Source organism: Calonectris borealis, chromosome 1 (assembly GCF_964195595.1).
Source record: "Calonectris borealis chromosome 1, bCalBor7.hap1.2, whole genome shotgun sequence".
In the NCBI taxonomy this organism is placed as follows: domain Eukaryota; kingdom Metazoa; phylum Chordata; class Aves; order Procellariiformes; family Procellariidae; genus Calonectris; species Calonectris borealis.
The window spans coordinates 5,086,239-5,099,198 of NC_134312.1; the positions used below are offsets into that span (position 1 = coordinate 5,086,239).

The 12,960-nt window shown below is 45.8% G+C and overlaps 1 protein-coding gene across 1 annotated transcript in view; it reads left to right on the forward strand.

The window, feature by feature from the left end:
• Nucleotides 1–12,132, forward strand: part of ITIH2 (inter-alpha-trypsin inhibitor heavy chain 2) — a 29,695-nt gene extending 17,563 nt beyond the window's left edge. The window contains exons 13-21 of the mRNA XM_075143160.1: nucleotides 288–473; nucleotides 1,512–1,651; nucleotides 2,199–2,371; nucleotides 5,839–5,973; nucleotides 8,119–8,232; nucleotides 9,335–9,533; nucleotides 10,193–10,365; nucleotides 11,136–11,247; nucleotides 11,691–12,132. Coding sequence (XP_074999261.1) covers nucleotides 288–473; nucleotides 1,512–1,651; nucleotides 2,199–2,371; nucleotides 5,839–5,973; nucleotides 8,119–8,232; nucleotides 9,335–9,533; nucleotides 10,193–10,365; nucleotides 11,136–11,247; nucleotides 11,691–11,838 — 1,380 coding nt within the window. The 3' untranslated portion in view covers nucleotides 11,839–12,132. The remainder of the gene's footprint in view (nucleotides 1–287; nucleotides 474–1,511; nucleotides 1,652–2,198; nucleotides 2,372–5,838; nucleotides 5,974–8,118; nucleotides 8,233–9,334; nucleotides 9,534–10,192; nucleotides 10,366–11,135; nucleotides 11,248–11,690) is intronic.
• Nucleotides 12,133–12,960: the final 828 nt, after the last annotated feature.

Consider the following 12,960-nt stretch of genomic DNA (forward strand, 5'->3'; position numbering starts at 1 on the left):
CAGGCTCATATACACCTGTGGTCAAGCCTTGTAGGTCTAGGAAGAACACAACCCATGGGCTTCTGACCATCCTTTGACTTCCACAAGACTTGGGCCAGACCTTCATGCTGTAAAAGTGTACTAAGGTCCAAGTGTAAAGGCATCTGCATTCTCTGGGACAAGGAAAGTCCCACTTGCCCATTAGGGCTCCAGGTTTTGTCACCTGCTGTCCTTTCAGTAAGAGTGGCACATGTGGGAGGGTTGCTTCAGGTACAACAAACTCACTTCTCTGTCTCCTTCCATCTCAGAATTTCTACAACCAGGTCTCCACTCCGCTCTTGAGGAAGATTCAGTTCAACTACCCCCAGGAGTCAGTGTCAGACGTCACCCAGAGCAGCTTCCACAACTATTTCGGTGGCTCGGAGATAGTAGTGGCTGGGAAGGTTGACACGGAAAACCTGCAGCACTTGGAAAGCATCGTCACAGCGACAGCAGTGAGTGAAGGCGTCCCTAGGACACCTGCTCCTGGGGTTTGGGCTGGTTCATTCACTCGTGTGCACAGTCTCCTTGCTGGAGGTTATGGCCAGCAGAGTGTTTTGTCCGCTTGGGTTCTGGGTGGGAGCGTGAGGAAACTCATGGGGGGTTTGTCCAACAGCGTTTCACAATAGCTTCAAGTACAGCCACAAATAGTCACTACCTGCACCCTGCAGCATGCCAGAGGAATTTCCTTCTAATAAATGTACCATAGAAAATTCAATTACAAACCAGACTAAGACTATGGAGTCCTCCTTCATGCTTTGTGAAGGTGCAGTGGAGGTCCTCTAAGGTAGCTCCTCTCGTGGCTGAACCTCCCACTGTTGGAGAGTTCAAGCTGGTGGGTCTACAGTGTGTCAAGTCCTAGCACTGTCCTTTTATGCTCTGCCCTGTGGCATGTGTGATGTGTGGCATGTGTGATGAGACTTTCCCCATGTTTCAGGGCTGCTCCTCCAGGTAGAGTGGGATGCGGTGGGAATACTACATCCAGATCCTTCTTTCTGAGGAGGAACCGAAATATCCACCCTCTTTCAGGGCTTAGGAGTTGCAATTTGTTATTTGCCGGAAAAATCAAACACGTTCAATATTCTTTCCTGCCAAAACACAGTGAAGTCCAAGGGTCTGTGGGAGAAAGTAGAATTTTGTTCCTGTTCCTCTGTAGGAATTGGATGTGAAAAAGTCTGAGGGAGGATAGCCTGAAGGGATGAGCTCTGTTAAAAGCCTCTTCTTTTGTCATGTGGTAGCACCCTCTTTGACTACTGCTAACAGCTCCTTTACCTATTTTAATTCACTGTCGCTAAGTGTCTTTAACAGAAGACCCTCTTTGCTCCCTTCCCCATGGCAGTCAGGCTAACAGAGGTGGGACTTTCTGATCTAGAAGTGACCACAGGCAGAGCCAGAGTGGGTCCTCAATGCCAGCCATGCCAAGAGGGGAACTCAAAGCCACTGCAGTCTCCTGGCTCACCCTCCATTATCTTTACTTCTCATTGATTGCATAGGCAAATGCAGAGCTCGTCATGGAAACCCTGCGAGATGTTGAAGAACTGGATGGCTTCATGAAGAAAGACAAATATGCAGATCCCGAATTCACTAAGAAGCTGTGGGCCTATCTGACTGTCAACCAGATGCTGGCAGAGAGGTGAGGAGAAATGTGGTCTGTGATGGGAGGGAAGTGAAGCTTGAGAGCAATCTGGTCCTCTCTGAGACCACAGCCATGAGCTGCTCACAGGGTTTCAAATGGGTGAGGTGAACAAATCAAAATAAAGGTAGGTGATATCTACAGCCACATTCCTCCTATTCTTAGCACTCACAGAGATCAGGGAATAGAGTTTGGGAGCAGGGGAATAGAGGAACAGGGGTCAAACAGACCTGGCTGTGGTCCTGAGTGAATGAAATGAATGGGAGATTTGCCTTATGGAGCCTGAGTAAAAGCTATGGAGCGATTCAGGATGAATCCCCCCTGAAGCAGAAAGAGGTCTCCTGCTGAGACCAGTGAAGGACTGGACTTCTTTGAGTCCAGGCCAAAGCCCACAGCAGCCAAGAATAGTCTTCTTATGGAGAATGCATTCACGCACGCCCTCAGACTTTCCTACCTGTTTGTCTCTACGACTGCTCTGTGGAGGCATTGTCATGGCAACTGCCCTGTAGAGCTGCTAACCATGCCTTCTGTTTTGTTTTTCACCCAGAAACACAGCCCCCACTGCAGCTTTGAAGAGGAACATCACGAAATCCATCCTACAGATGTCTCTTGACCATCATATTGTTACTCCCTTCACAGCCATGCTGATAGAGAATGCCGAAAAGGATGAGATAATGCTGGCAGACCAGCCCAAAGACCCCAGAAGGGGCTGCTGCCCAGGTCAGTGTCTCAGTCTGTCTTACTCTACCTCTCATTTTGGCTTTGTTCTTCTTGTGTTGGAAGAACAACTGTGTTCATTGTTCACTCCGGGTGTTTGTGCTTGTAGGATAGAATCATAGAATCGTTTAGGTTGGAAAAGACCTTTAAGATCATCAAGTCCAAACATTAACCTAGCACTGCCAAGCCCACCACAAAACCATGTCCCTAAGCACCACATCTACACGTCTTTTAAATACTTCCAGGGATGGTGACTCAACCACTTCCCTGGGCAGCCTGTGCCAATGCTTAATGACCTTTTCAGTGAAGAAATTTTTCCTAATATCCAATCTAAACCTCCCCTGGTGCAAGTTGAGGCCATTTCCTCTTGTCCTATGGCTTGTTACTTGGGAGAAGAGACCAACACCCACCTCGCTACAACCTCCTTTCAGGTAGTTGTAGAGAGCGGTAAGGTCTCCCCTCAACCTCCTCTTCTCCAGGCTAAACAGTCCCAGTTCCCTCAGCCGCTCCTCGTAAAACTTGTGCTCCAGGCCCTTCACCAGCTTCGTTGCCCTTCTCTGGACACGCTCCATCACCTCAATATCTTTCTTGTAGCAAGGGGCCCAAATTTTAGAATTCAAACCAGGAGCATTTAGCTGAAAGGCAAAGTGTTCTCTTACGAATTATTTTTATTTCTGTTTACTAACCTGTTCTGCTGTGAAAGCACGTCCAAAACATGAGGCTCAGCTTGGGACTACAGGAGTGTGGTCTTAGAGCCCTGAGCAGAAGAAACAACAGCTGGCGTTGTAGCAATGAATTCGAGAACATACTGGACAATGTCAGGCAGTGGAAAGCAGGCTGTGCCAGAGCCATATAGCCTGTATTTTCAGTGAAAGCTGACCAAATCTTCAGCCATTTTGAGAGCATCCTGTTACCCAAGGGCTCTTTGGAGCCATTGGCTTCAGTGAGGACCGAATGTGCCAACATTGCAATGACGAGGTTTCCAATAAGCCTACAATGTCACAGATTGAACATCTTCTTACTGGGTAGATCTGCCTAGCTCCCTGCACTGAAGCTGTAGAATTGACTAAACCGTATCTTAGCACCACTTTTAAGCCTTGGAAGCTTCCTAAGATTGTTACAATCAGCCATGAGCCTACATGGAATGTAAGTTGTCCTAACAACAGAGAGTCCCTCATTAATTAAACTTCTGGATTTCTCCTTTAAATCCATTACTTCAATATGTGTTGCAAGGTCCTTGTTACAGCAACCTTATGCCTAGACAAATGAGGGGGGGTTGGCTTGTTCTGGTGTTATATGCTGGATTCAGTCTCAGAGTGGCAGCTGTTGACATCCCTGGATGTCTAGCAGATCCAAAGTCATCCCTGCACAGCCCTGTGCTTCCAACGAAACTTGACAGCAGCTATTTTGCGCCCTCCCCAGTCAGCGATTTGAAAAAGCGCAACTGTTGCTGTTGGGAAAACACTGCCAGTGCGATGCAATGGAAGCACTGAAAGTAAAAGATCAGCTCCTTGAACAACTGAGTCTGGTGATTTAAAACCTATTAATAAATGCGAGAGTTTACAATTGATTGTGAAGGAAAGTAACAACCTACATCACAGCAACAGCCAACATCATCCGTCTGGCATTTCACGCTGGAAGTGATTGTGACACTGCTGAAACTCCAAGCACATGTCCTGCATGCTCAGTTTTCGTGCTCCTTGATAACTATGAAAATGTCCTGACATTGGGTCAATGAAATGGGGCTTATATGTCTGTCAATTGTTATTTTCTGATTCATTATTCTTCTTTTCAATTTTAAAGTCTGCAGCTGAGACCCAAAGAGAAATTAAATAGTTGTTATTTATACTGCATACTACGACTCAAGTTCAAGGAGCATCTGGACAACACTCTTAGTCACCTGGTTTAGTTTTAGGTAGTCCTGCGAGGAGCAGGGAGTTGGGCTTGATGATCCTTATGGGTCCCTTCCAACTCCAGATATTCTATGATTCTATGAACTCACAACCACCAAACAGTTCAGCACAGAAATGACGTATTGCATTCATGTGTAATGAATTCGTTATACATGGCACCAGCTGACTAATTCAGACCATAATTATCTCGATTTAGATGATGCAGAGGATTTAAGTGATTTTAATATAGGTTCTTGTGTCTTTGATGGAATAGTCAAAACTTAACAGCACTGAAATCAGGGTCAAGGCATCTGTGGATTTCAGGGACAGTGGGACATGACTCTTGAACCTTAGCAGAGGACAGAGCTTGTAAAAATAACATCAAAGCAAATCTGTGCTCAGGATTGTGCAACGCATGGGCTGTACTAAAAAGTTTGCATAGACAAGGCACAGAATGGGTAAGCTGAAATAGATTTTTCTGTCTGTCCTTACACAACTCTCATCAGAGCCGCACTGTCTGTCTTCGTAGACAGAGACTGTCTTTTCCACTGAAACCACTCACTTTTCAAAGGATTGACTCATTGTTCTTTTATCGTGACAGGCTTATTGAAAAACTGGACTGTGCATGGGAGATCTTCTTCATGCATAATAGTCTGTGAAATTAATATGAGCTGGAAACTCAGAACTCTGTTCAGTTTTTAGTTCCTCTATTATCTGCACTGACTTCACATAAAACTGTGCTAATAGAAATAACTCTGCCTGATTAGAAACAGCCTATGGTCTGAATTAGGCGTTCAAGAAAGAAAATGCTGACAGAGATTTAGAAGATCTAGCTGTGCAATCTTCTGTCCTGCTGTTGTCCCCCAGCTCCTTTTTCCCCCTACTGCCCTTCAGAGCAGAGCCAGCAGATGAGAATACGTGCCCTGCTTCAGCTCTTGCCGTTCTCAGCCCAACATATTAAAACAAACCATGTTTCATGGATCATTTAAGATCATATTGCTTTATGAACTAAGTGGGAGAGAGAGGGTACATGTTACTTTCTCCTGCCTCTCTCATGGCAAAGGCAGAGACACCTCTAGCAGAAGGGGACACATTAGGAGATGGTATTTAAAATCTTGCATTTATTTGCAACCTTTATGTATGTGGGTCATCCTAGGGCATGCAGAAAGAGTCTTACCTTTTCTCAGGCACCCCAAACTCAGGACTCAAGTCAGCAAAGCTTCTACCACATGCTAATATTTTAAAATGCAGTTTTGCTAAAACACTTAAGCCCTTGCATTGGGCGCTTTGCTGAAATGGTGCCTCCTCACATGAATAAGAGTTAAAAAATCAGGCTCCATTTTTCACCAATAGCTTACGATTAGCTCAGCTGCACTGGTAAGTCATATTCCTCTGGTGGAGACGCTGGAGTAAATCCATCCTAACTTCATTATACAAATCTGTCTGTTGTAAACGGTGTTGCGCCTGCTTTACATCGGTATAACGACATCAGGCTCTGATCTATTGCATTACTTTAAAAATTACACTATTAAATACGTCAGCACTAACAAAAACCTAATTATGACTGCCATTTAACAGGTACTCTAGGATTAACTCCAAATGCACCTAATAATAACAAAGGTATCCCAGCCTGGGCCAATGTCACAGCCGTACCAGTCAGCTTCATGCCTGAGCAAAGGAGTCCTCCTGTGTCCTCTCTGAGCATAAACAGAGGTAAAAGCTACAGTATTTCTCTGCAAAGAAACGCCAGACAGCAACACTCGTCACCCAATAAAGAAATAAAGGCGATATAACCAAAGTTATCGGGCACTTTGGGAATTTCAGCTTCTGTGACAAGATGCTAAGCTCTATAATGATGGAGGAGTCTATCAGTTGTCCTAATTTTTCTTCTTGAGTTTTCTGAATTGTTGTAAAAGCTGTATCTTCTTTTAGGGGCTAGTCCACAAGAGAATAAATCAACTGCTGATGAAGCCACTTCACTGCTGTTGCAGAGGACATCAGCATGAAAGGTCCTCAATACAGCCCCTGCTGAAGGTCTGAGCAGGGCACAACCATGTGCATCCCAAATCACAGCCACCTCAGTCAAATTTTTGCAAATCCATCTAGCGCCCAAGGATCAAGCTTTTCTTTATAAAATACTGAGTCATTTTGACTTTGAACCTGTAAAAATACGCTCTAAGTTACAAGCATGAGACTAGTTTAGATCCTAATAGGATCCCAGCGACCCCATCTTCTGCTGCCTGCTTCCCTGAGGCTGCGGCTGCTCACGGGGCTTAAATTCAGCTTCTCTGCGGTAGCAAAGCTAAGTAAAGTTACTGCCATCGTAAATGACAGATGAATGCTCCGTGGTAGATAAAAATCTCTGAATGCATTGATGACTGATGGATCCTGTTCATGCTTGGGCCTTTGCCAGAGTTTAGTGCCTACTTAAACAAACCAGCTGTGAGAACCATCGCCTATAAAAGCAGTATAACTATAATGACTCTGGGATTATACCTGTGGGTGGATGTGTGTATTTACATAGCTATCAAACAAAGAGCTATCAAACTCCTTCTCAGCATAGCACAAGGGTTAACCTAAGACTTTGGATAGTCAAGAAACTGCTTGGAAAAGAAGGTGAGCAAGGCAAAGTCCATCTTATACATGTATTTTTCACTGGAAATTCTTTTTGTTCCTGGAAATGTTGATCAGAACAGGCCTTGGTATCAAGTTGAGGAAGATCAAGCAGCTGGTGAGAATAAGGAAAAATGATTGAGGTCTATATTCAAGAGATTCAATATATTCAAAAGATTCAAGACGTTCAAAAGCTCCTTCACCCCTTGGAGGGTACCTACCCCACCGTTTCTGTAAAGACATTCCTGGTCAAGGGTCTAGGATTTGTCTAGTGCACAGGAAGAGTTTAAAATCTTCCAAAAGATGAGGAACACCAGTGAATGAACAGAAGCTGGCCTGGCTATCCCCATAGGCAACACTGAGCACGGGGATGTCTCTGAATGCTGACAGGGAGATGCCAACCATCACCAAACCAGCAAAAGCTGGACAGTGCTTTGCACTTCAAGACGAGACTGGAGGCAGCTGCCTTCAGTGATAGGTGCAGGTGTTTGTCTCATTTGAGGCAAATTTTAAACAACAGTGACTTTCAGAGGGGCCCAATCCCACCAAGGTGTTAAACTTACTGTGAGAACAAGTCCCGGATTGTATTCCTCAGGGGAGTTGGTATGCAGGATGTATCTTTACCCAACATCAGTATGGTGGTATGGACTTGTAACATGTCTGAGAGCTTCTTAGTTTGAGAGAGTGACGTCCCGGGAGTGCGTCACTTCTAGAAATAGGCAGCAGTTCGGCATGGGGGGGTTGGATATTAGTTTTGAACAGAGGTGTCACTCAAGTCCTGCTTTCCGTGCCTTAGGTCCTTTCCTGGATCTAGGTCTCAAAGATGTGTCCCTGTCTGTCTGGTGTGCAGATGGGTCCTTGGTCTCACTTGGAGGCTGGCTTCCATCATGAAGAAATAAAGCTTGGCTTCTAGAACTCCAGGTTGAGCCTATGGCACCCTAGTGTGCAGCTGACCAGTTAAACCAGTAGTTCACTGCACTTGGTGGTGCTCCTCAAGCCAATGGTGTCACGTCCTTTCCTTAAAGAGGGGAAGTACATGAGGAGAAAGTGTCTGAGAGGCTTTTGTGAGGAGCATCTGAGAACTTCCTTAGCTACTGCAGGGGTGGAAAGGGCCCTCCTCCTACTCTGAGGTGTCCCAAAAAGTGCTTCAAAATCCTCCAAGGAAAGTGTCTCAGTCTTTGTGCCTCTTACATCTAGGGCAGGTACCAGCCTGCCTCTCACACATGTTTCTTTTCCATGTTTCAGTTGATAATGACCCACATTTCATCATACATTTGCCCAAGAGCCAAAAGAACATCTGCTTCAATATCAACTCAGACCCTGGAAAGATCCTAAACTTGGTTTCTGATCCTGGTACTGGTAAGGGAATAAAACATGGTTTACTTTACAGCACACTTTTCTTCCCTCAGGTCTGAAAGGTGTTCAGAGGGAGCAGGGGAAATGCCTACAGGGCGGGCTGTGTGCTAACAAAGAGGAGTGTGGCCAGCAGGTTGAGGGAAGTGGTTATTTCCCTTCATATCTGGAGTATTGTGTCCAGTTTGAGGCTTGCTCGTACAAGAAAGATGTTGACAAACTGGATCAAATTCAGTTGTGGCCACCAAGATCATTATGGGACTTGCGGACATATAGGGAGAAGCTGAGACAGCTGGGTTGGTCAATCTTAAGAAAAGAAGATCCATAGTGAAGCTTGTTGCTGTCTACAGCCACCTAATCAGAAGGTAAAGATGGAGCCCGACACATCTCCAAGATGCATAGCTAAAGGACAAGAGGCAACAGAAACAAGTTACAACAGGTGAAATTCAGAGTAGGAGTGAGCTATTAGGAAAAACTTTTTCACTGTGAGGATGGCCAAACACTGGGAAAAGAGCCAAGATAGGTGGGGAAATCTCCATCATAGGTGAGGATTCCCCTCTCTCATTTGTACTTTTAAAGAAGAAAGTGGAAGATAGATACAAAGAGAAATAAAACTGGAGGCATCCCTGGTGGCAGGCAGAAAAAATGTGTAACTGTACTCCCAAAGAAATCAAAGGGAATCAGCCTCATCTTCTCAGAGGGCTTTAGCTATCAGCATTTCTTTAACTTCTGGAATATATGTGAAAAGCGATGAGCATTTGGAGGCAGGTTAAGCTGGGCTGGAAATGTGGTACTGTTCCTCCACTGCCCATCTGCCCCATGCTTTTCACAGACAGCAAGGGACTGAATGGCTTCTGAATCAGCTCATGCTACCCCCAAGACCTAACATCAATTCCCACCAGATTAACATGCTAAGGGGTGAACGGTAGCATCAGGAGGTGATTTAATAAATTATTCTCTTCTCTTGGCTGGCAAGATGAGAAAAACAGGGGGTCAGAAGGGTTCCTGTTTCTGCTGATCCCATGGTACTCCCTGCTGCGATCAGAAGTCCAAGTCTCTAGGTGGTGCTCCAAGGTTTAGGCAACATCTGCTTCTCTGCTCTTCACAGGAGTTGTGGTCAACGGGCAGCTCGTTGGGGCCAAGAAAACAGAGAATAAGAAACTCAATACATACTTTGGCAAAATCGGTTTTTATTTCAAAAGCAAAGGCCTGAAAGTGGAGATCACCACAGAAACGATAACGCTGAAAGATGGATCTTACGGCATCACACTGACCTGGTCTGACACGGGGCACATCATTCGGAAACAGTAAGTTGCTGAGCATTTGTTGTCTGCCCTATGGAAACCATTTGCAACACAGCATTGGACTGACCCAGCTGTGGGTGGGATCCAGGTCACAGGGTGCCTACATGTGGGCACGTGAATCTTAGCGAGATGTCTGAGCTCTCGTTATAGTTAATGAAATTAGGCAGTGGGGCCAAGAGAGCGATTCAGTTGACCAGACACAAGTTGAAAGAGCTGAATTCCTCTCCCTACTGCTGATTGCATTAGCTAAGACCAGGATTCAGTTGCCTAAACACAAGCACCTAATGTTATTTGAGATACCTTCAGGGTTCCTGACATGATGGGAGACATGACTCACAAAATCCTTCACCTGCAGATTAACAGCTAGCAGCCATGTTGGACACCCTACAGCACTAGACACCTGTGTAGGTAACGGGATCACTTCCAAAATCTCCATTCATTGTAGCAAGAGCTTAAATTTGTAGGGAAAGATTTGTTTGCCTGAACATGGGCATGAAGTGTCTGTCCTATTAGGCACTGACCTGCCAGACCTCTGGGTACCACTCCCAAGGCTGTGGGTTTCTGATGGATCCTCTGTCATATCTGCCAGCCTCGAGAGCATCTCAAGGGGCCTGAGAACTGTGTGGGCAGCTGAACTGAGCCCTTTGGTTCATCTCTGCTAGGCTTCTCATATCTGTGAAGAAAGAAAGCAACGTTACCATCACCGTGGGTGAGGAGATGTCCTTCATGGTTTTGTTGCACCGTGTGTGGAAGAATCACCCAGTTAATGTTGACTTCCTGGGAATCTACATTCCCCCTGAAAACCAGTTCTCTCCTGCAGCCCACGGGCTGATAGGTAAAAGGGCTGCGGGTCGGGCGGTGGGAACGGCAGGGCACTAGGAAGGGTTTTTGCTAGATCTTTGAGTGAGTTAGTTGGTGTCAGCGTCCTGATGGGGAAGGTGTGAAAATTATTCAAATAGAAAATGGGGGAGATTCCTGTAATGTCCTGGAAGCCCCAAGGACATTGTCGAACACCAGGGACCAAGAGATTATTCCGATTATTCCTCGTCCCAGCTGGGGAGGGTGTTTTCCAAAACAGGCCTGACAGGGTGACACTGTGATGGGTTTTCCCCGCCTGGCTAATCTGCTGCCGGTCGAAAATAAAAAGACTGAAACAAACCCCCCAAACCTTCTTTCTGCGAAGACTTCTGTGCAAATGTTTGTAATTCAGCTCTCCCCTGAATGACAGCCATTTTCTGGCAATGGTGTAAAACAAACGCAAGGGCTCAGTTCACAGGGAAAATCCGCCCTCCGAGCCCTGGAGCCACCCACGGCTCCCTTTAAGATGTGGGAATCCAGAGCAGCAGAGGTTGTTTTCCCAAATATTCTTCACAGCTCCAGTCTGCTTTCTTAGAAGAAGTTTGCTGGCTCAGAAGCAGAGCTTTTTACCCTCCCAGTGTGGGTGATCCGATAGCGCTGGAGACACGATGCCCTGTGATCCGTGCGGGAGAGGTTTGGGTTTGCCTGCTGCAGCTGGTTTGATTTTCCAAAAGTGCCCGGCAGCAGCTTACATGAGAGCCTCAAAGGTTCGGACACGCAAAGAGCTTTAAACCTCTCTTTGATCAGGCCAGTTTGCATCTGAACCAGAAGTGTATATCCACCACCAAAGACCTGGGCAAGCTCCAGAGAAACCACAAGCCACCATGGAAGTGAAAGGAAACAAGCTCACTGTTACCAGGTAAGAATAACGTGCTTTATCGCTCTCTTTCTAAACCTGACTTCTTTTTAATGACGTCGGTGACTGCAGGCTTACCGACCCTTAAGGATCTCGGGGAAAAAAATGCCTCTGTTTTCCCTCTGCTAATAATCTGGTTTTAGCTGTCGGCAGAACGCTTGGGACAAGTTGGGTTCTTTCGCATTTGTGCATGAGCAGGTCTGTCCGTGTAGCTGCCCAGCCCCTGACAGGCCATCTAGAAGTGCCTGCGACCCCCCCAAAAAGGCCCACGAGGCCATAGAACTCTAAAATTCATTGCATTTTGTGGTTGCTTCCACTCTCTGCTGGTGGAAGACACACGTCTCGCCACTTTGGCCGAGCAGCGCCGTGAACGAGCAGGATTATCGATGTCGTCTTGTCTACCTGTCATGCCGTGACCTTCATTTTGGGTGGCCTCTTCCTCACAGGGGACTGCAGAAGGACTACAGGACGGACCGCGTGCTTGGGACTGACGTGCAGTGCTGGTTTGTGCACAACAGCGGGAAAGGTTTCATAGACGGCCACTACAAAGATTACCTCGTCCCCCACCTGTACAGCTTTCTGAAGAAACCCTGAATGCTCCAAGAGGAAACGAGTTTCTTATAAAAAATTCTTATCTGCTCCTTCTTGCCCAAACAACTCTTCCGAACAGTAGCTGTCAGCCTATCAAGCCAGACGGACCGAAGGTGACTTCACCACCATCTGCTTTATAAATGATCAGTGTTTCAAAGCAACGTAACTCCCTTTTCTGTTAAAAAATGAAATCTGTAATAAAGCGACATGCTGGGGTGTAGTAGGTATCTTGCACTTCTTGTGTCTGATCGAGTGGATGTTAAACCCCATTAAAAAATTCAGCTGTTTTCTTATACACATTTCAGAGCAGACTCGTAACAGCATCGCGGCTCCTGAGCGTGGGTAACAATGACCAGATTTAATAATTACACTTCTTGCTTTTTCAGACTGCTGGGAAAATCTTGACTTCACGCACTGCTGGATGGGGCAAAAAGCAATGGTTTTACAGCCTAGCCAGGAGGATGTGCATTAGGTGTAAGGGAAAGCTAACAGAAAAGGAATGGGTATCTCTGGAGTGGGTATCATGAGGAGTCTCCAGTCTTTAAGGACGGGTTGAGGAATGTCCTTGAAATAGCTGATGCTGCCATATTGCAGGAAAATGAGTTAGATGAGTCTGAGACATCCTCCAGCCTATTTTTTTGTGAAAATTTCAACGTCACAGTGGAGTTCACACCCAGATATAAATCTGGGAAAGCGGGAAAAATTCAGACTACATAGAATTCACCATCAGTACTAAAAACTTCCCATCCAGTGGGATCAGCTCCCAAAAGACGCCTTACTCTTCAATAGTACTCAACAATGAATGAGATCAGTGGCGGAACAAATACACGTGTATGTACCTAGAGACAGATTTAAAACTCTGCTTTCAGGCAACCTCAGGAAAAAAATGTTGGCCACATTCTTCTTAGCAGCCGTAATTTAGGAAGGGGACTCAAGTAATCTCCTCGCTATTCTGAACTTTAGTTTCCTTCACTTATGAACTAAGGGCTGGTACATGACCTTTCTTGCAGCCATGGTGTCAGAGTGAGAGGATTAATGTCTGTTAAGTGTCTCTTCAAAGTAACTCTCAGAAGTGTACGCAGCTTCCCTACAAACCATTCATTGCTTCTTTGAACTCATTTATTA